At 35.1% G+C, this 23,200-nt stretch overlaps 1 protein-coding gene, 2 non-coding genes and 1 pseudogene across 4 annotated transcripts; 2 read left to right on the top strand and 2 right to left on the bottom strand.

Moving 5' to 3' along the window:
• On the top strand, positions 1–106 carry LOC146921712 (small nucleolar RNA R71). The gene has a single exon (XR_015013001.1). It is a non-coding gene; the product is annotated as a small nucleolar RNA R71 (small nucleolar RNA).
• An 11,248-nt stretch (positions 107–11,354) lies between these two features.
• Positions 11,355–13,244, top strand: LOC146921713 (F-box/kelch-repeat protein At1g23390 pseudogene; annotated as a pseudogene). Its single transcript, XR_015012215.1, has one exon. The product of XR_015012215.1 is annotated as an F-box/kelch-repeat protein At1g23390 pseudogene (transcript).
• Positions 13,245–20,999: 7,755 nt separating this feature from the next.
• LOC146921714 (uncharacterized) lies at positions 21,000–22,801 on the bottom strand. Its single transcript, XM_085715028.1, has 4 exons — positions 22,607–22,801; positions 22,043–22,153; positions 21,864–21,945; positions 21,000–21,375 (listed from the first exon to the last, which is right to left on the bottom strand). The coding sequence occupies exons 1-4, from the start codon at positions 22,633–22,635 to the stop codon at positions 21,088–21,090; spliced, it is 510 nt and encodes a 169-aa protein (XP_085571154.1). The 5' UTR covers positions 22,636–22,801; the 3' UTR covers positions 21,000–21,087.
• TRNAS-AGA (transfer RNA serine (anticodon AGA)) lies at positions 21,634–21,715 on the bottom strand. The gene has a single exon. It is a non-coding gene; the product is annotated as a tRNA-Ser (tRNA).
• Positions 22,802–23,200: the final 399 nt, after the last annotated feature.

A 23,200-nucleotide genomic window follows, 5' to 3' on the forward strand; every position in this document is an offset into this window, starting at 1 on the left:
AAACCATGATGGGGACAAATTCTAAGCATTTCTTTGAAACGCTCCCACGCATCGTAAAGAGATTCTCCATCTTTTTGAGTGAATTGTGTGATTTGAATCCTTAAATGGACGGTTTTAGAATAGGGAAAGAATCGGGCAAGAAAAACTTGCTTCATTTGTTGCCATGAAAAGATAGAACCAATTTCCAATGAATGAAACCAAGCACTAGCTCTACCCCCTAAGGAGAAAGGAAAGAGGTGCAGCCTTACGGCCTCTTGGTTTGCATTCAAGGTTCCACTGAGTCTTAAAAATGTTGAAATATGAAAATTCGGATCCTCAGTGGGTGATCCGAAAAATTGATTTTGCTGCACTAAGTGAACAAGTGCAGGTTCTATTTCAAAATTGTCCTCAACCGTTGGGTACACAATAGCATCGTATGACTCATTTGGAGATGGGATTGCATACTCTTTGAGAGAGCGTTCCTTAGTCATATCGTTATTATCTTCCCAAGAAGTTAAAGGAAAAAGAAGAAATAGAGAAAGAAAGAAATAAAATAAAATAAGATAAAACAGAAGATTTTTTTTTCTTTTGGAGAGAGAGAGAGAGAGAGATTTTTTTTTTTTAAATAAAAGTAAAATAATAATAAAAGAGGAAATAATATATTTTATATATATATATATATATGTTTTTTTTTTAGAAAGAAAAATAAAAAGAAACACAATAAAATAAAATAGGATAAAATAAAGAAAAAGATTTTTTTTTTTAGTCTAATCGTTAAAAAAAAGTTAACCAAATTGCAATAACTCCCCGGCAACGGCGACAAAAACTTGATAGGGCCAAACCGCAATTGCACGGCCTATCGAAGTAATAATAGTAAGAAGAGTATCGTTCCGCTAGGGAGTTGTGAATTCGATTAACTTTTAGAGAATGATTAGAACAGAGAAAAGTTTATAAAAAGGGGGTTTAATTGCTGAAAGTAAATAACAATAATATAAAAGAGCCTTGGGATTATCGGTTCATCATAATAACAAATCTTTCACTAGACAAGACTTTAACTTCTAATTCCATGGTTTACACCTTAATTTCTAAAGACCGATTTCCCTTTAGCCCCTCACCTTTTCGATGAAAGTCTGGTGAAAGTTTACCTCTACTAACCAAGCCTATTTCGCTGACTTGATTACTTAGAAGATGCTTATAAGGATTGAAACTACCTGTGTCTCAATAATTGCAAGGACTATTTCACTGTCTTGCAATTATTGTCTAGATTCACTTGTTCCAACATCAAAGCTCCGCTCTCGCTTTATGAATTGATGTTTGGGGTAATGGATTAACAATTATCAAACCCTCCGCTTTCGCTTCCACAGTTTGATAATTGTTAATTCATGTTAAAACGGTGAATCTAAATTAGAAATTACGGCTACATAGAATTAGGGTTAAAGCTTGGTTCGTTAGGATTATGTCATTAGACTTCCCAACAATCCCAAGACAAAGAAGTCTACTCACTAACGTTCATTGTAGACATGGGGGAAGAAGAGAGAAAGCAATAAAGTTAAAGAACAATAATATAAAAGTGAACTTTTATTCCAAGAACAAAAGATGAATGTTTATGATGGAGTGCTACTCTATTTATAGCTTTACAATTGACTTAAAATCTAAGCAACTACAAGGGCAAAGCAGTAAAACTACAACAGAGTAACTTGGGCTCGAAGAAAAGCAGCAAAAGAGGCTTCTGGGAGGTGGCACGGCCGTGCCACATGTTGGCACGGGCCGTGCCAAGCTTCTGACTATGTGGGAATATACTTTTGTCCCGTATCTTCGTATTTTCGCACTGTATTTGCTCCAGTCCTCTTTCTTTTGCTCCAAGACACCTTCCACCATATATTCGTTCCTAAAATATAATAAAAAGCAATTTAAAGTAAAATATTCAAAAAGGAAATAAAATGCAATAAAATAAAATCAAATCTTAAATAAAACTAAACTAAATAATGCAATAAAATAGACTAATTAATGACTCATCATTGACCAAGAACACAACCCACAGACTCATCTAACACTGACAGGTACATAATCAAAGGCCTTCCTTCCACTGGCGGGACAAGGATAGGTGGTTCCAACAAGTATTCTTTAATGCTATCAAAAGCTTCCCGACACTCATCATTCCATACAACAGGCTGATTCTTTCTGAGCAATTTGAAAATTGGTCCACAGGTAGTAGTCATGTGAGATATAAATCTTGAAATATAATTCAGGCGTCCGAGGAAACCCCTGACTTGCTTTTCAGTTTGAGGGGCCGGCATTTCTCTGATGGCTAGGACTTTGTCAGGATCAACTTCAATGCCTCTTTGACTGACAATAAAGCCTGGCAACTTTCCAGATCTTACGCCAAATGTCCACTTGTTGGGGTTCAACCGCAGTTTGTACTTCCTTAATCTTTCAAACATCTTTTTCAAATACACAACATGCTGCTCTTCATCACTTGATTTCACAAACATATCATCAACATATACTTCAATTTCTTTGTGAATCATATCATGAAACAGAGTAGTCATCCCTCTCTGATACGTTGCACCAGTGTTTATGAACCCAAACGGCATCACTTTATAACAGAATGTTCCCCATGGAGTAATGAAAGAAGTCTTTTCTCTATCTTCAGGTGACATCCGTATCTGGTTATAGCTGGAGAAACTGTCTATAAAAGAAAACACTTTGGATTGAGCGGTACTGTCAACGAGCACATCAATATGTGGCAATGGGAAGTTATCTTTCGGACTGGCTTTATTCAAATCTCTGTAATCAACACACATTCGAACTTTCCCATCTTTCTTTGGCACTGGTACAATGTTGGCAATCCACTCTGGATATTCAGCTGTCATGAGGAAACCAGCGTCAATTTGCTTTTGCACGTCAGCCTTGATCTTAAGAGCCATGTCTGGACGAGACCTTCTCAATTTCTATTTGACGGGAGGGCATTCAGGTCTTGTCGGTATCCGATGTTCTACAATCTTGGGATCTAGACCCGGCATATCTTCATAGGACCATGCAAAGACATCTGGATAATCGTGGAGAAGCTGAGTGATCTTCTTTTTTACCTCTGGCTCAAGTGCAGCACCAATTTTGATCTCCCGCTTGTTCTCTTCAGTACCCAGATTGATGAGCTCAATCTCTTCCTGGTGAGGCTGAATGGCTCTTCTTTCTTACTCAAGCAGTCGAGTGATCTCATACGGTATCTCTTCGTCATCCTCCTCATCTTCAGCTTCGTATACAGGGAATTCAAAATTTGGAGGAACCGTAGGGTCACTGTGTTCAGCGGGTTGGTTTATTATGGTTCAATCTGCATAAAATGATTGGGATGATTTTAGAAAAAAAAATTTCATGCAGATTTTTGAAATTAATAAGAAAATACAGATGTTTTGGTTTTTTCTTGCATTACCATTATATCCAAGAAAAATGGACTAAAAAGTATAAAAAAAACAAAGAGTCACGGAAAAGAGGACAACTTTTATTGATAACAGCAATGCCGAAACAAACATGCCCTTACAAGGTCATCACTTTCGCCTCGGGCAGAGCGAAAGGATTGTTATTTTGAAAACAAAGAAAAGCATGAGCAACAAGACACATTACATGGAAGCATGCATGACTAAAGGAACATCAATGGCCTCCCAATTTTTCACGGTGCCTCCTGGTACAACAAACATAGGCACATAACTACTTTCAGCAGCATCTTCAGCAATAGCATTAATAAACCCAGCACTATAGAAAGTTCCTGTTGAAACGCCTGAGGTCGGGGAGAACCCAAGGCCCTCTTTACGCTTGTTCTCCAAAATCTGTATCACTTTGCCCCAGCCAGCAGCTTGCCCTTCTTGAACAGCTTCCTGGGCGTCTTTCAATGAAGCCATACTAGCACTAGCTCTCCGGGGCTCTGCACCTTCAACAGTCAAGCCTTGAAATGACGTCCCTTCAGCGGTCCCTGCTTCAACATAAGAGAAAGATGACACTTGGCTAACCAGATACGCTTCTTCACCATGTACAGTGACAAGCTTACCATTCTTTACAAACTTGAGCTTCTGGTGCAGAGTAGAAGTTACTGCCCCAGCGTCGTGAATCCACGGTCTTCCGAGGAGACAACTGTAAGAAGCATTGATGTCCATGACTTGGAAAGTGATCTGGAACGTCTCAGGACCAATGGTAATTGGCAGATCTACTTCTCCAAGAACATCTTTACGAGATCCGTCAAAAGCCTTAACCAAATAGCTGCTTCCCCTTAGAGAAATTCCATGATGACTCAACTGTCTCAATATAGAATCAGGCATTACATTTAAGGATGATCCAGTGTCCACCAACACATTGGATATCATGTCAGACTTATAGTGCACTGAGATATGCGTAGCTAAGTTGTGGTATTTCCCTGCTTCGGGGAGCTCATCGTCACCAAACCCCAAGTTATTGCAAGCAGTAATGTTACCCACTATTCTGTTGAACTGATCCACGGAGACTTCATGATCAACATAGGCCTGTTCCAGTACTTTCATCAGCACTTTCCTGTGAGCTTTTGAGCTCAGGAGTAAAGACAAGATGGATATCTTTGACGGAGTTTGCAGCAGCTGGTCTACAATCTTATAATCGCTCTTTTTAATAAGCCTCAGAATTTCGTCCGGATTAGACTCTTCAATAGACTGGCCTGATGGGCCGGCGTTCTTGTCAACAGGAGGAGCAACTGGTGGAGTTATCAACCGTAGCTGGGGATACCAGAGGCACTTCTACCCCATTTTCAATCATAGTTGCATCATACTTGTAAGGGATTGCCTTAGTAGAGGCATAAGATACCGGGCCAGGTAACCTGATTACTAAGGGTTCAACATTCCTTGCCTGTGGCACACCCCCAGCAGGAGAATCATGAAACACTGGCACAATCACACAAACATCACTGGCAATCAAGTGTTTGCTATCCATTAGGCTTTGGATATCACCTTGCACCACACAACAACCCATAGGATTTTGAAGACATTCTGAACAAGAAGCATGATCGTGATTAAACAAAGAAGCTTGGCAAAGTTTGACATGTAGCGGCACCAAAGGAGTAGCAACATTACGGACATCTAAAGTGGGAGCTTCTTGAGGAACACGAACTCCTTCGAAAGCCTCGATCATGTTAACAGCAGCATGGTTTGGAAGTGGATTGTCAAGAACATGTGGAACACTATTTTCAAAAGTCAATCGTCCTCTATCTATCAGATCCTTTACAACGTACTTCAGAGCGTAGCAACCTTCCACATCGTGGCCTTGAGCGCCCTGATGGAATTCAAATGTGAGATCCTGTCGGAACCTGGGAGGCAATGGCGTAGGCGGAGGCTTGCCTGGTCTGGTGACGCAGTGGCCTTTAGCGAGTAGAGTTAGAAGCAGATCAGCATACCGCATTGGTATTGGTGGAAAATAAGTCTTGGGCCGAGGTCCCTGTTGTTGCTGCTGTTGCTGTTGAGCAGGAGGCTGCTGTTGTACCTGCTGAGCAATGGCATTAACAGGCACTGGTGGTTGACCCGGTGGCAGAGGATATTGCCGGTAGAATGGTGGGAAGAAAGGATGTTGAGAGTACTGCATATATTGGTAGGGCAGAGGTAACTGAGCAGCAGCTGTAGACTGGTTACCGGATACCATCCCTACTTCGGATTCTTTCTTCTTATGGTGGCCATTACCATACTTCTTTGGCGCGCTTAGCTGAGGACTCACCTTTTTCAAGAACAATGATACCTTCTCTGACAGCCTCCTCTAGACGAGTTCCCATAGTAACCATGTCGGAGAAATTATTTGGAGCAGAGACTATCATTCTTTGAACATATTCCTTCTTCAAAGTTTTCAGGAATGTCTGTGTCAATTCTTCTTCATCGAGCCGAGGAGAAACACGGGCAGCTGCCCCTCTCCATCTCTGAGCATATTCACGGAAGGTTTCATCTGACTTCTGAGACAAAGACTTAAGAGAGTCCCTATTCGGCTTCAAGCGGATGTTAAACTCATAATGATTTTCAAAAGCAGCAGCGAGTTCCTCAAAAGTATGGATATTGTCTTTGCTCAGACCAGTGTACCAGTCTGCCGCATCTTCCATCAAGCTATCCTGGAAGCAGTGGATCATCAGCGCATCATTATCTGCGTAGTTGGCCATCTTTCGTACGTACCGAATGACATGGCTATGTGGACACGAAGATCCATTGTATTTGTCAAAATCTGGCACTTTGAACTTCTTAGGAACCTTAAATCGGGATACCAGGCATAGATCACGAGCCTTAGCAGAAACACCGTTCCCACGGCTAGCTTTGACCTCACGGAGCTCTCTGGCTAGCTCCCTTAACTGCTCTATCATAGCCTCCATTATGGGGTCCTGTCCACGCGGAGTGTCCACATCGATTACCTGTTGCACAGTGTGCACAACAGGATCGGTAACAACGGTAGTCACTTGAGGCATAGAGGTAGATGTAGAAGCAAAAGTTGTTGCAGGAATATGTCCTTGATGGGCAATACCAGAAATACCAGCCGCAGTATTAGGAGCATAGAAGGCTGAGAGTCCATAGGGACGCCCATTGGGCATGACAAAACGAGCATCAGAAGCCACAGTAGATAGTGGGATAGATGGAATCATCTCAGTAGAAGCTGGAACAGATGTGGCTGGTTGTTCTTGTGCAGCCATCAGAGTAGACATAGCGTCATGAGCCTTAGCCAAGTCTTCTTTCATAGCAGCCAATTCAGCACGAAGCTGAGCATTTTCTTCTTCAAAGTTAGCCATGTTTCTTCTCTTGTATAATCTTGTTTGATGAACTCTATCCGGTTGGTGAATCTTGCGTGCACGAGCCACTTTTCAGACTGCGGCGGAGAAACTAGGAGGCAATGAGCACGAGGGAAGTCTTTTGTGACCAATGAATGCATATGATGCATGAGATGTGTAAATGCATATGCAAAAAAAAACTCTTTTTGTGTTATCGAAGAGTTTTAGACAAATTAGAAATTTGTAAACATTACTAAACAAACTGAAACGTTCAAACATCACAAGGTCTTACAAGATAACTCCCTTTGAAATACTAAGCCAAAGGATAGACTTTGAAATGTAAAACAACGATAACAACTGGAAATAACAACAGGAAACAGAAGTCCTCAAGCATAGGAAGTGGACGTATCATCCTCAGACTCAGACTCATAACTGCAGTATCGGGCATAGAAGTTACGGGCACCCCTAGCCCTCTTGGAATCTCTCATAAGCAACTTATCCTTTTCTTCAATTTCTTTCCTAGCTTTAGCCAACTCCTTCTTCAATGTCAAAACCTCATGAGTCTTCTGTTCCTCTTTTCCATCCAAAGTCATGATCAAATTCTCAGCCTCATAGTATCTAGTCTTCCACTGATGCTTCTCTCGACTCTCCATAGCTAGATGCTCCTGATACATCTCCTGAGTAGGTGGTAGTAGAGGCAAAGGCATGGTTGGAATAGATGCAGACACATATCTCATGGCGGGGTAAGGCATGCCAATCTTCTCAGCCTGGTTTATCACCCACTGAGTATAGGCCTCATGAGCAATACCGGATCTCACACCCATATGCTTCACCTCTTTCTTCCAAAGCTTGGACCAAGCCTCTATGAAATCTTCTCTTATTCCTGTGGGAGCATTAGAGTAATGGAAGAAGTAAGGAGATGTAGCAAGATAGATAGGCTTCTCTTTCATCGGGAAACCAAATTGTCGCAAGGCGAGCTCCGGGTTATAGTTGATTCCACCCCGGGTACCAAGAAGAGGTACATTAAGAAACTTTTCACCACCGAAGATGATTTCTTTGACTCTAGCAGCGGGAGTGAGCCAAACCACTTCATTAGGGGTGAGAGCCATGATCCTCTGTGAAATAGTCCAATTCTCTGGATTATCATGGAAAGACTTCGGAAGGTGCGAAATAAACCACCTATAGAGGAGAGGTACACAACAAAGAATGTATCCACGACCCTTTCCAGATCGATCGTGAATAGCATGGTATGTGTCAGCTAGCAAAGTAGGAACCGGATTCTTGGAGTGGAAGATCATAAGAAACAAGTTTTAAGTAACACATATATTTTTATCAATTTTAACATGCCAAAATATCATAAGAAACAAGTTTTAAGTGTCAAAACTAAATGCAAGGAAGTTCACAAACTTTTAGAAGTTTTTAACAAGATTTTTATCAAAAAATGAAAAAGAATTGAATCAGCAAGGAACAAATTATTTTCATGTATTTTTTATCAAGATTGACATGTAAAACACATCAAAAATTATTGAAAATAACAAGAAAACATTGAACAATTTTTTTTAGGAATTTTATAGTACAAAAACAAGCATGCAGGGTGCGAACAGCAAGAGAACAGGTGTACATAGCAAAAAAAACAAAGGAAAATGAAGAAAGAAGCCCAGGCCCAAAGGGAAATGGATCTGGATTATCCAGAAAGGCTCAGGATCATTGGATTGATCCAGATGGATCAAACCTAGATCCAATGGCCAAGATGCAAGGGGAATGGACCGGTGTTAGACCGGTCCGGTTTAACTACCTATAAATACCTAGGAGGACCGGTCAAAATCATTCTCTTCTTCTCTTTCTCTCTCTAACTCTTCTCCTAGTGAGAGAAGCTCTGCAATCTCTCTTCTTCTCCGATCACCTTCACCGCCGGTTTCTGGAATGAAACGGCTGGAGAAGATGAAGATTCATCGGAATCTTCATCTTCACCGCCGTGAGTTCCAGATTTCGGCGAGACCTTGACAACTCCGATCTACATGGATCTAAACCCTAACTTGCTCTATTTTTCATGCTGACTACGAATCTGACCTTTGTTTTACAAAATGAACGGTGAATCTTCGTAGATCTACATTTTAGGGTTCAGTTTTCAAATCTTTTTCAATCTTTTTCAATCTTTGAAAGAACAAGTCTCAGAACTTGTTAATCTGCTTCAATTCACCGTTTATTTGTGTTAATAGACCTTCGTTGAGCTTTTGCAATGAAAACGAAGAAGTTTTTGTGAAGTTACCTGAGTTAATCGGAGATTCGAACAAAGATTTCGCTAGAGAACTTCGTAACTGCTTCTGATTCTTCTGGTAAGTTTGAACCAAAAATAAATCGGTGTTCTTCTCTTCTTCTTCTTCTTCACTAGTTCAAAACTTGCTTCGATTCTTTCTTCTTCTCACTTCTCTCACTGTGTTCGTGCAAATTCGTTGGATTTGTGCTTGAATTGCAGTTATTCCAGTTCGATGATGAAGATTCACCTTCGAATCTCTGAGAACTACAATGAATTTGCTTCAATTCGATTCAATTTTTGGTTCTGGAAATCTAGGGTTTGATGAATGTTCTTGGTGATTTTCTGAAACGGTTAGGGTTTTGATCTAACTGAATGGAGAGAGAAAGCTTCTTTCTGTTTCTGTGATTTGATGAGTTGGCGTGTAATGAATGGTGTTGTTGGCACTGTGCATTGATGATGTGTCGTATTTATAGCTGACATGTGTGATATCTAAACCAATAGCTTGCTGACACCTGTACTGGACTTGTTTGGCTCGGCCTTGGACTAATTTTGGACTTGGGACCTTTTTGCAATTTTTGAAAGTTAAGGGACCAATCTGCAATTAATAAAAAATGGACTGGACTGCAATTTTTAAGACGAAAGGACTAAAATGTAAATTGAAAAAGACTTTAAAAGGAAAATAAAATGGAAGAAAGGACAAAAGTGCAATTTTTAAAATCTTGAAGGACTGAAATGCAATTAATAATAAAATTGGAATAAAATTGGTAAATTGGAAAAAACGTAAAGTGAAACCAATAAAAAACACAAAAAGGACTAAAATGAACCAACTACATAAATGAGGTACTTCAAAGTAACCTCTCTCTGTCAAAATTTTGTGTGAAATGACCAAAATGCCCCTAGGGACTAAAACGACTCAAAATGACTCAAATGCAATTTTTAAAATGGTTCTTAACAGGGAATTAAAGCAAGAGTTTATACAAGCAAATTAAAAAGACTCAGCGACAATTTTTTAGGGATTAAAAGGAGTTTTAACACAGGAAATGACTAAAATGCCCTCAGGGACTAAATTGGCCCAAAATGACTCAGATGCAATCTTTGAAATGGATTTTAACATGGAATAGAAACAAGGACTTATACAAACAAATTGAAAAAACTCAGAGACAAATTTCAAGGACTAGAATAAGTTTGAATGCAGGAAATGACTAAAATACCCTTTTTATGAATTTTGCAAATAACATTGAAATAAAATGCAGAGAAAGATGCAATTGATCAGAGACAATTTCAAATAACTTGGAATGCAAGAAAGACCCTTTGGATGGTTTAAAATGCAAGAAAACATAGACAAAGTTACAATTGAAATTTTTTCAAAACAAAGGCAATAAAACATGCAGCTAAAACATAGTAAAATATCAGGGTAAACAATACCAAATTGGCAATCTCTCAAGAGTAATTGACACATATCAGAGATGAAAAAATATTTTGAGCAAGTATTTTTAGGTCCAAAATTAGGGTATAACAATATGTGGAAGAATTATCATATATACGATCATGTAAAGAATCCAAAAAGTCGTGTCTTCTAATTATTAGAGATTTTTGAAATTTTAATTCAGGTAAGAGAAATGAGAAACCCAATTGAGGTTGGGTTAGTGGTTGACTTGGGATCGTAGAGTGTACTCTTCTTAAGGTAAGTTCGATTTCCTCTTGGTACCATTTTCAGTGGACAAGTCCATACAAAACTTTGTTCTAACTTTAAGATGGATGATCCATTTTTTCAAAAAAAAAAAAAAAAGAGGTAAGAGAAATGATAGAAACACTTTATTTCTAACACTCATTTTCTATCGGGTGATGTTCATGTAGATCTTACCACTTGATATGTGATCCATTTTTAAAGTGTGTGACTCACATCGTTTCATCCAATAAGAAAATTTGTCTTAGAAAGTTTGGTTGGATATCTATGAAGTTTGGTTGGTGATCTATCCGGGGACAAAATTAGGATGACGCGATCTCGATGCTCGTGCTGGTGACGATCTGGTACAGTGAATATGGAAGAGCTTTGGTATGCCGGAGGTTATTCGTCAACAATGGGGAAGGAACCTGCAAAACAAGTAACTACTCAAACGCCTAAGTCAATAACTGAACTCTCAAGAGAAAAACGTGTAAAAATGCGTGTAAATGTCATCGTGTTTAATTGTGGCAGTGGAGCCACGCTTACATAAACGAGTTCAACGTAACTGCTTTCATGAAATTCGACGAAGAACGCATGAGTCAATTAGAGACCGGTTCAACTATTTGAATTAGCCCGATGCGGTGCTCCTTTGCAATAGGGCACACATGCAACAAGTTGTTGGATATATACCTCACATCCAACAATGTCATATTTTTGTATTCAAATATTAAAAAAATTTGTCTATGAAAAATTGGTATCCAACCAAAATCTATGAATATAACTTATTGAAAATGAAAATTAACATCGTACTCGTGAACTTGAAACGTGTGTATAGGTCAGCAAATGCACATTAGGTGGCACCTACCTGTTTTTTCTTTTAAAAAAGTATATAGGTGGCATGTCAATATATCACCCCATTGATGATGGAACCACAAAGCCTTTTCCCCACTTTTATATAAATCTCACAAGAGCAATGCTATATCTCTAGAAAAATAACATCAAGAATTCTTCAAGAATAAAGAATAGTCAATCACAATGCACTATTTGCCACAATTCAAGGAGGTGTGGCTGAAAAATAGGAAGTGGACAAATAAATCATCCAAATAAAATTTGCCAACCGTGTCTTGAAAAATTCTTGAAGCTATTTTTCTTGAGAAGTAGCATTTTCCATCTCACAAACCACCAACTCATATTCCCTCTCACACCCAAAACTCCACTACCCAAAAATCAACACAAACCTTTTTTCCTCTTACAATGGCTGCCACAGAAAAAGAACACGAAGAAGAAACACACATTGAAGTCGATGTTTTAGAAGCCATATTCTCCCTCGTACCACTCATCGAACTTGTTCCTGCTTGTCATGTCTCAAAGGTTTGGAACCATGTTGTTTTCTCCTCATTCACACACCTCAAACAAATCAAACCATGGCTCATAATTCTCACACAAACCACACACGCTTCACGCGTAGTTACCGAACATGCTTACGACCCTCGCTCTCATGCATGGCTTCAGATTAAGCACCAACCGTTGATCACCAAATCTGGTGAATTCCCCACCGTTAGATCATCTCATTCGACTTTACTCTACACGTTAACCCCATCGGAGTTCACTTTTTCCATTGATGCACTTCATCTTGAGTGGCACCATGCACCTTCACCGTGCGTGTGGCGCACGGACCCTATAGTAGCGCGCGTTGGAAATCATGTGGTTGTCGCTGGTGGCGCGTGTGAGTTCGAGGATGATCCTCTTGCTGTAGAGATGTATAACATGGAGAGGCGTGCTTGGGTCAGATGTCAATCAATGCCGGAAAAGCTGAAAAATACGTCGGCATCCACGTGGCAGTCTATTTCAGTCGTCGGAGAAACTATGCTTATGACGGAGAAAGATTCCGGTGTGACATACTCTTTCAATACTATTGTAATGAAATGGGAAGGACCTTACTATCTTCGTCCTGATCAAAGTGTATTCTACTGTGTCACCGGAACATTATCGGAGAAATTGATGGTGGTTGGATTGGTGGGTGAAGCTAGCAATATCAGAGAGGTGAAGCTTAAGGATGGATTAGTTTCGGGAATGAAAGAAATCGGTTCGATGCCGAAGGAGATGGTGGAGAAGTTGAAGGGTGATTCAGAGTTTGGTTCAGTTGAAGTGATTTGGGTTGGTGATTTTGTTTACTTGCGGAACACGTTAGTACTAGAGGAGCTTGTTGTATGTGAGGTTATCAATGGAAGTTTGTGTGAGTGGAGGAGTGTAAGGAATGTGGCAGTGGACGGCGGAACGAGGATGGTGTTTTGCGGCGGTGATGTGTGCATGGAAGATTTGCAGAAAGCTGTGTTGTCGGAGAAACGTAAATTTTGCATGAAATAAGTGTGAATGAATAGGTTGCAAAAAAATTGAATTTTAGATTAGGAAAATGCTATTTCTCTAGAAAAATAGCATCAAGAATTTTTCAAGACATAGTTGGCAAGTTTTAATTGCATGATTTATTTGTTCACTTCCTATTTTTCAGTCACACCTCCTTGAATTGTGACAAATAGTGTGTTGTTATTGGATCAGTTAATAGTTATGCAAATAGTATTGCTTTATGAACATGTTAATTTTGGTTTTTTCTACATTACCCTCTCTTGTTTAGGGGGTATTTACCCCTTCAAGATATCAACCAATCAAAATGTAATATACAAATGTAACATTAAATGCCAAATAAATGAGTCAATTTTTTCTATAAAAAAATGAATTTTAATAAGGTAACTTTTAATTTTTATTTAATTATATTTAGGTATACAATCTTAATTAATTTACACTATAGGGCTTGTAACAATTAAAATTTCACATCAAATTCAACCTATCATGGATGTGTTTGGTAACACGAATAAGCTAGCTTATAGCTTGTTGGACTAGCTTATAAGTTTGTTTTGATATAATAAGATGTGTTGGGTAAAAAGCTTTTTCCACTAGCTTATAGGGGTTTTTGAGAAGCTATTTCAAGTAGCTTTTGAGCTTATAGCAAGTAGTTTTTTTATATTTTCTTCCAATTTTAACCCTATTAATTTAATTTAATTATTTTTTTAATAAAACAACATGTTCATGGCTTAAAAAATAACGGCCAAGTTCATAGCTTATTTTTTAATAAAACAACCCTCATGTTTTCTCCTTTGAAAAAAACCGCCATGCTTTATTTTATTTTTTAAATAGTAATAGACCTGTGCGGTTACGCACGGGTCACGTAACATTGTGGTAATCATATAAAAAATAATTACTTTGTTAGTACTATCAAATGTTTTTTTTTCATATATTATATATAAAAAAATGTTAAATATTTGAATCGTGTATGTTGTGGATTTTATTTTCTTATGTACACGAAAACAAATTTTTATATACACATATAAGAAAGTCAATAAAATAAGTTTTTTAAAACTCATGATAATTTTCAAAATATCAACATCAATGTAGTGTTTCTATTAAATAACTTTTTATTTTATATGCAAAACACCGTTCAATGTTTTCACCATACCCGTTGTAGATTTTATGTGATTTATCTGCAAAAATAATTTTTTATGTTAATATATGAGAAAGTTGATATGATAAAAGCGTAGAAACTCATTAATATTGTCAAAATATAAACATTAATATAGTGTTTCTATTGAATAACTTTTTATTTTATATGCAAAACACCATTCAATATTTGCACCGCTCCCGTTGCAGATTTTATGTGTTTATATATGCATAAATAAATTTTTATGTACATATATGAGAAAATCGATATGATAAAATTTTGAAAACTCGTGACAATTTTCAAAATATCAACATCAATTTAATGTTTCTATTAAATAACTTTTTATTTTATATTTAAAACACCGATAAATATTTGCACAACACTCGTTGAAGATTTTATATATTTATATATGCAGAAGAATTATTTTTTTTAACAATATGTAATAGTCAATATGATAAAATTTAGAAAACTCGAGACTATTTTTAAAATATCAACATCACTGTATTGTTTCTCCAAAATACCGTTAAATATTGACACCGCACTCATTGTAGACTTTATGTGCTTATATCTCCAAAATCAAATTTTATGTATACCGATATGAGAAAGTTGATATGCTTAAATTTTGAAAACTAATGATTATTTTAAAAAATTAACATTATTGTATTGTTTCTATTAATTTTTTAAATATGCAAATTATTAAGATTAAGAGATTAAAATAGATGAGAACAAAATGATAATATAGAGAATTAGTTAGGCTTGGAAGTGATAAATCTGAAAAATGAAGATACATAGAGAATTAGTTAGGCTAGAAAGATAAACAAAAATATATATAATAATTTTTTCAAAATGAATAAATTTGTATTTTATTTTGTAAAATGACAATTAAACCCATAAAATTAAGAAGATTGTGAGGATAATTATGAAATTTTACTCGAGTAAGATTTTCTAATTTTCTTATTATAGTATTAGTGGTAGTAGATTAGTAGTAAAAGTAGATATTTAAATTTGCTGTGTGGAATTGAAAAAATAGTTGTCTGTAATTATCATGATAATATATTGGCTTTTAAGAAGGACAATTGCAAAATTTTGTTGGATTTTGATTTTGATATATTTTTTTAATAAATATATTTTTTTTTAATAATTTTTTATATATTGTTAGTAGATTATAAAAACAATCCTCGTGAGCTTAGCTCAGTTGATATGGACAATGCATAAAATATAGGTCTAGGGTTCGAACCCCGGCCACCACCAAAAAAAAGTAGATTAAAAAAACAATTAATATTTAAAATTTTAAAGTATTCCAATAACTTATTAATTTTGCAACAAAAATACAAATATTGGTGGAAATTTGTTATATCAACTTATCCGTGGAAGTACAAATTAGGAACAATTTTTTTTTTGTAGAGAAAAAATTGGCTACCCCTTTTTGTTTTTAATTAAAAAACAAATAATGTTTTAAAAGTATTCCAAAAACTTATTAATTTTGCATCCTAAAAAATAAATATTTATGGGTTGAATTTGATGTGAAATTTTAATTGTTACAAGCCCTATAGTCTAAATTAATTAAGATTGTATACCTAAATATAATTAAATAAAAATTAAAAGTTACCTTATTAAAATTGATTTTTTTAATAGAAAAATTGACTCATTTATTATTTAAAATTTTAAAGTATTCCAATAACTTATTAATTTTGCAACAAAAATACAAATATCGGTGGAAATTTGTTATATCAACTTATCCGTGGAAGTACAAATTAGGAACAATTTTTTTTGTAGAGAAAAAATTGGCTACCCCTTTTTGTTTTTAATTAAAAAACAAATAATGTTTTAAAAGTATTCCAAAAACTTATTAATTTTGCATCCTAAAAAATAAATATTTATGGGTTGAATTTGATGTGAAATTTTAATTGTTACAAGCCCTATAGTCTAAATTAATTAAGATTGTATACCTAAATATAATTAAATAAAAATTAAAAGTTACCTTATTAAAATTGATTTTTTTAATAGAAAAATTGACTCATTTATTTGACATTTAATATTACATTTGTATATTACATTTTGATTGGTTGATATTTTGAAAGGGTAAATACCCCCTAAACAAGAGAGGGTAATCTAGGCCTCACCGTTAATTTTTTGTTTTTAATGTAATTAATTACTTCTTTCTAATTTTATTATCTAATTGATAAGGAAAACTTGTACATCACTTTTTCAAGTTATTATTTTTTATCTTGCGCTCATGATCATGGGAATACAGTTAATCAGGATAAATAAGTAAAATCACCACTTATAATTGATAGCTCGATTGACAATGATATATAGAGGTTGGGGTTTGAATTTAAAATTTTGGAATTCTTCATACTTCCAGTGTGTGAGCCTAGCCACATTTGACTACTTGACAAAAAAATTAATTTTTTGACAAAAAAAAAATCAATTAATTCCCTCCACTTGATAAAATTAGTTCACATTTGCTTATATATAAATCAAACAAATGTATGGTTTTTTTTCTGCTTATAATTGAATACACATAGAATATACTGATCTAAACCATACTTATGATTTTATTTGTGATGAGCGAACAAAGAAAACTTATTGATAGTAAAGAGAATGTGTCACTTCTTGAAAATTTTAGTTTTTGTATGACAATTCTTTTGAATTTAGTTTTTTTATTTCAAAATAGATTAAAAAATTACACTTGAATCAAAGAGAAGCGAGTAACAAGTTGCGCTGTTAAACTTTTTGGATGACAAAATCAATCATTATAAACACAACATTTGTGGTTCGGAGACATAACATTGTTATGCATGACCCTTTGAACTCTATGTAAAAGGTCAATATCATCTGCTACTTGGAAGCCAAAAGTGTCAAACGTAAAAATTATAAAAGAAAAAAAACAGTCTTCAATTATCAAAAGTAAAATCTCTTAATAAATTGAGACTCTATTTCTTCTAAAGAGCATAATGGTGGATTAAGGTGAGGAGGTTAAGGGAATTCGATTTGACTTTACTAGGTAAATGGTGTTAGAGGTTGAAGGAGAAATGAGGAGTTTGTGGTATAAAGTTTTGTTAGTCCGGAACCGCAAGGAAAGGGGTAACATTTGCGAGAATGGTAGAGGAGGCTCTTTTTGATGGAATAATTAACTAGCATTAGAAATGGTGCTTGCACATGTGTAGGAAGGTGGATTGATGATAAGTTCTTTCGTATCATGAATAATTATATCCGAAGTACATGTTGTACTAAAGGAATATTTTTTTGAGAGGCTGTACGAGAAGAATCTTAAGTCATGAGTGAGTTATTAAATTTAGAATAACGATATTTTGACATTCATTTGACGACAACTTTGTTGACAATCTTGTTTTTCTCACTTCTTATTGGTCAAAAACAATGGAGAGAGAAAAAGGAAGAGAGAGGATAATAACATCATGTAAGTATGAGAGAGAATGTTGTTCAAAAATTGTCAAAAAGTGGTTGTCAAAATATCATTTCACTTAAATTTATGTCTACCTGCTGAACAATTTAAAAGATAAATGAGTAATAAATCATGAATAACATCTCAATGCACATGAGACGTTTCATAACAAACAATCAATAATACAACATTAAAAAATACTGCAAGTTGTTATAAATGTGTAATAAACCATTAATAACATCTTAAGCCAAGTTCCCTCAAAAAAACATCTTAAGCCAAGTTATTATTTTTTATTTTGTGTTCGTGATCACGAGAATACAATTAATAAGGATAAATAAGTAAAATCATCACTTATAATTGATAGTTCTATGAACAATGATATGTAGAAGTCATAGTTTGAACTTAAGTTTCTAAAATTCTTCATATTTATGGTGTGTGAGTCAATTAGTTCCCTCTACTTGACAAAATTAGTTCACATTTGCTTGTATATAAATCAAACATGATGTATGCTTTTTCTCCTAATAATTGAATACACATAGTTTGATTGAAAAAAAATTAGTTGACTTCATGATTTGTGTTTTATAGTAGTACATGTGAAATGATAGAGAAAAAATTAATATTTTGAAAAACAACTAACATCGAAACAAAAAATAATCATGTTGCATAAAAATCCAATTATGCTTGACGAACCCATTGTTTTAGTAAAAGAATATTGCACACACCTTTATTATTCTTTGTTGACGGACACATCTTTAATTTTCCGACTCCTCTTTTTGCTCATTTTGATTTCTCTCACACTTTATGTTGTTCGGATTATAGAATTTGAACGGCATAAATACTCTTAAAAACTTTCGTAACACATTAAAATATTTCATATTTTAAAATCTAAATAGAATGTGTGAAAAACTCATAAATGGGAAAAATAATGCTGTAATTTTCTGGTCAATATATAATCAGAGATTCATAAAGCCCAACACAATTATAAGGGTGAGGGTTGGTTCGGAGGGTGTATGGCATGAGGGACCACACATGACCACAAATTTTAAGGATATCCAATTTTAAATACAAAGGCTCTTTTGGTAAAAACAATGCATAACTTTTTTTTAACAATAAAAATTGAATTATATTAACACTGATAGGATAGTCTTCTTAGCATAAGGTGTACTAATTAAGGAGACCACAAATAACTACAAGGTTGTCAATTCATGAATACACAAAAAGGTTAGTTGTTACCCAAACACCTAAACGGGTTCGACCACCACATCTGAGAACCATAAACAAAATTCGTGCGTCCCAACCAAGGGCGCACATGACAACCACCGTGCTCAATTTGTTCCCAGCTAATTCAAAAAGACGCCTAAAACGCACACAAAAAGGCACACCTCCAAACCACTTATCATACTAGAAATACGTATAGCTCCATCTCCCACCCTCCCCGACACGCACTCCTCAAACCACCCCCCGCCATCTACACCTGCCCCGTCACAAATTCTAGCTACCTCCCGCCACCAAGAAGAAATACTCCGGCCCCCAACCTCCAACCTTCCTGCCTTCTCACCATAACGCACCAACAAGACCCTATACAAAAACCCATCCTTCTCTACTAGCATCCACCAACACCACTTTCCTAACAATGTATTATTAAACTCCCTCAACTGTCTAACCCCAACCCGCAATGCTCCTTACGTAAACAAATAGTAGACCAATTTATCCATGAAATTTTCCTATGATCTTCACACCCATCCCAATTTTTTTTTTTATTAAAAATAGATTCAATGGAAGAGATTATACCAGACAAAGCTTTGAAGATAATTGATAACCGATAATTTATAACCGATGGTTGTTGATTGATAGCTCATAAGCAATGTTTGCTAAAATCAACGATTCAATTAAAATTGACATAAAAGGACATTTTTTATTCATAATTTTTTTTCAGAGTTCATAAATATTGAAGACATTTAGTCATTTAAATTTATTAATTTAATCGATATATATATATATATATATATATATATATATATATATATATATATATATATATATATATATATATATATATATATATATATATATATATATATATATATTGAAGACATTTAATGTTGGTGTTGGTGACTTGAATGAGCAAACACTAGACACATAAGAAACGGGTGGGGGATAAGTGTCGGTTTGGGGGTAATGTGACTGCTTCTTTGCGGTGGGTTTAACTTTGACTTCCTGTTTAATTTTTTCATTCACTTTTTTTTTTTTTTTTTTTGAGGATTTACATTAGTGATGAAGTTTGCAATTGATTTTTTTAGTTTGGAAGAACATGAGATTTTTTTTTTAAGGATGAGATATTCTATCCTATGTTGTTAAGAAGATGATAATACCATTCTTAATTCTATCTTTATGCCATCTTATTAAACTTTATGCTTTTGTTTTATAGTACATGTGAAATAATAGGGAATAATTTTAGAAACAACTATACTGAATAAAAAATGCATAAGAAAAAAAACAAATTATGCTTGACATACCCACTGTTTTAATAAAAATATTGCACCCTTTGCTTAAAAAAAATAAATTATATTGCACCCATCTCTATTATTCTTTGTTCGACGGACATAGCTTTACTACTCTCCGATCAACATATAATAAGTAATTGGGAGTTATTATTCAATGAGGTTGTATTTGTTGATTCATGAATCATGAGTGACTCATTTCCTTGTCTCCGGCTAAACTTAACCATAAAGTTATGAAAATAATTGCTAAATACTTGCCTACAATACTGAATAATGCTACCAAACTCAATATTGTGAATGCTTCCACCATTGAAAGTGTCTACCACTATGTTAGAATCAAGCGAAAAATCCATACCATAAAAACTCAATTAAACAGCAATACTTGAGAAAGACTCATTGCTTTGCCTAAATCAACTAAACATAATGGAGAGAACAATGTTGTTCTCGTAAGAACAAACAAAGCCACCCTCGGAATCATGAATGCACATTCCTATGCCAACTTTAATATGATCAAAAGAGAAAGAAGTATCAACATTACATTTATATCTACCTGTTGTGGGTCTCTGTCATCTATGAGTGTGAGCACGACTTGGTCGTAGTTGAGGTTGTGTGTCAGTTGTCCTGACACTTGTTCTCATCTCTTAAGACATATGTTTATAACATGTTAGTTTTTAAGTTTATTTTGTTGCAAATTGGTTTTTAAGTAATAAAATATCTGCACTACTATCCTATATATTTTCATTAAACTCAGCTAAAAGGTATTTATGTGGACGTATAATGTTAAGTTGGTATGCCCAAATTTACCACTCTCAAAACTAGGATTCATAGGTGTAATACCCGGTCTTGATCTGACACAAAATTGATCGATTACTAGCTTTATAATATTGTTAATGAAATATTTATCTGTAAAATTAGACTTGAATTCAAAAGCTAGAAGAAGAAAATATGTGTAACTAATAATTTTTTATTGCATCATGTATTGTTTGAGCATAAATGATGAGCTCAAACTCCTTGATGTTTCGCAATTAGCGATCTCAGAAGCAGAAATACGTCTGTGGCAGTTTGCCTGTTGTTGAAATTGTACTTGCCTTCTCTTTTGCTTGTAGCTCTTCATTTTCTCGTCTTTTCTCAGCCTTGTCTCTCGCTCCTTTTGCAACTAGATTCACATACTTCATCTTATTATTAAATTTCTTCACAGATTTCAACTTTTGCCGATCAATTTCACTCTGCAATTTGACATATGCTCCGTTTGCAACTAGTTTTACATACTTAATCTTATTTTGAATTTTCCCCAAAGGTTTCAACCTTTCTTCAAGTTCACACTGCAATTTAGAAGTTTGCAATTAGTTTTTAAATTAAAGTTCAACTTTTCATCTCCCACCATTTTTTACCCTGCCTCTCTAGTTTTTTTTTTTTTTTTTTTTTTTTATCATTCCAGACTTATTGTTCATACTAGACTGCTAATTGTTTTGCACATAGCATCATCTACTCATATGTTTTGAACTCCGAAATAGTTATGAATACAACAACAACCAAGCCTTATCCCACTAAGTGGGGTCGGCTAAAAATAAAAGAACAAACGTGGACGGCAGGATTCGAACATGCGCGGGCAAAGCCCACATGATTTCTAGTCAAGCCCGATAACCACTTCAGCACGTCCACCCTTTTGAAATAGTTATGAATAAGACACAAATTTAACAGGACCTAGAACATGATCTGATTTTAGCTAAGGAAGCATTTCATGACCTGCTTAAAGAAGGATTAAATGAATAAGATCTATGAAACCTTAAAAAGAGTGTCTGAGAGAAACCTGTTCCTTCGCTAGCTTGCGTTTGGCTTTCTTCCTCTTCTTGTCTACCCAGGAATCTATCCGCTCTTTCGACTTCTCATACCTGACAATGTTTTTCATTAATATATAATCTGAATGTAATGCTCGGTTCGAGAGTGTTTTCTTTGTTAGAAATTCAATGTAATCCTTCTTCCAAGTACCTTTGTTTGATCTTGTCGAGCTCAGTCATCTCCCATTCCTGTGCGCATTGTTTGATCATGTCACGCGCAGTTCTCTCCCATTCATTTTTTATCTCCCTAACAAAATTGTTCCTGTAAAGTTTGTAAACCGATGAAAATTATGAGCATCTTTAGTTCTATTTTTATTATATAGCTTTCACAATTATATTTGGAGCAATGTTATATCTCTAGAAAAATAACATTAAGAATTCTTCAAGAATAAAGAATAGCCAATCACAATGCACTATTTGCCACAATTCAAGGAGGTGTGGCTGAAAAATAGGAAGTGGACAAATAAATCATCCAATTAAAATTTGCCAACTATTTCTTGAAAAATTCTTGAAGCTATTTTTCTTGAGAAGTAGCATTTTCATTATATTTGTTGAACAAAAATTTACTTGATGTAGATATTGTTAATACATGCATGTATACAATACAACTACTCTTAGAAATGATCTGTAAAAGAAAAACTTATAAAAGAGAAACAGAGATATTTTAATGTATCATACAATAAAATGTATAAGAAGAAAATTCCGAGCAACTAACCTCATTTGCCTCCATAAATCCTCCTCCATTCTTCCGGGTGGGTTTTATTCTCTGGTTTTCCTTTTATCACTTATGTTTTGTCATCAACATGCTTATTTAATATAGAAGAAGCCTTGGAAAGTTAACGTTGTTTGGGTTCGTTATTTGTGGGGCCATCATTTGGAGGAGAACAAGCAAGGTTAAATATACTTTGCATATGGTAACTGGTTTGAATCTCTTGTGCCTTTTGGAGAAGGTAGGTATTCTTTTCTTTGTTGCAGACTTGGCTTATTTTAATTCATACATCTATGGTGTAGAATTGAAGAATCACTAGTTGAGTGTTAAGTCAAAACAACCTGGAATAAAGATGGGAAATAACCACCTTTTTCCATTATGTCTTGAAGATAAAGATAAGTTTTAAAAAAAAAAAAACAGATATTAGAGAACATATATTTGCTAGGATGAAATTTATGCAATGCAATAGAGTTCTATATAAAAAGCTGCTTTACATTTTGGGAGCATTTTAAAGTTTATTTAGATTTATATTATAACATAAGCATTTATTTAAACTCTTCATTACAACAGAACTAACCGTGGAGTAGTAACGTCAATCAA

This window comes from Medicago sativa, chromosome 5 (assembly GCF_051527215.1).
Source record: "Medicago sativa cultivar Bolivia chromosome 5, Bolivia_mono, whole genome shotgun sequence".
Taxonomy (NCBI): Eukaryota; Viridiplantae; Streptophyta; class Magnoliopsida; order Fabales; family Fabaceae; genus Medicago; species Medicago sativa.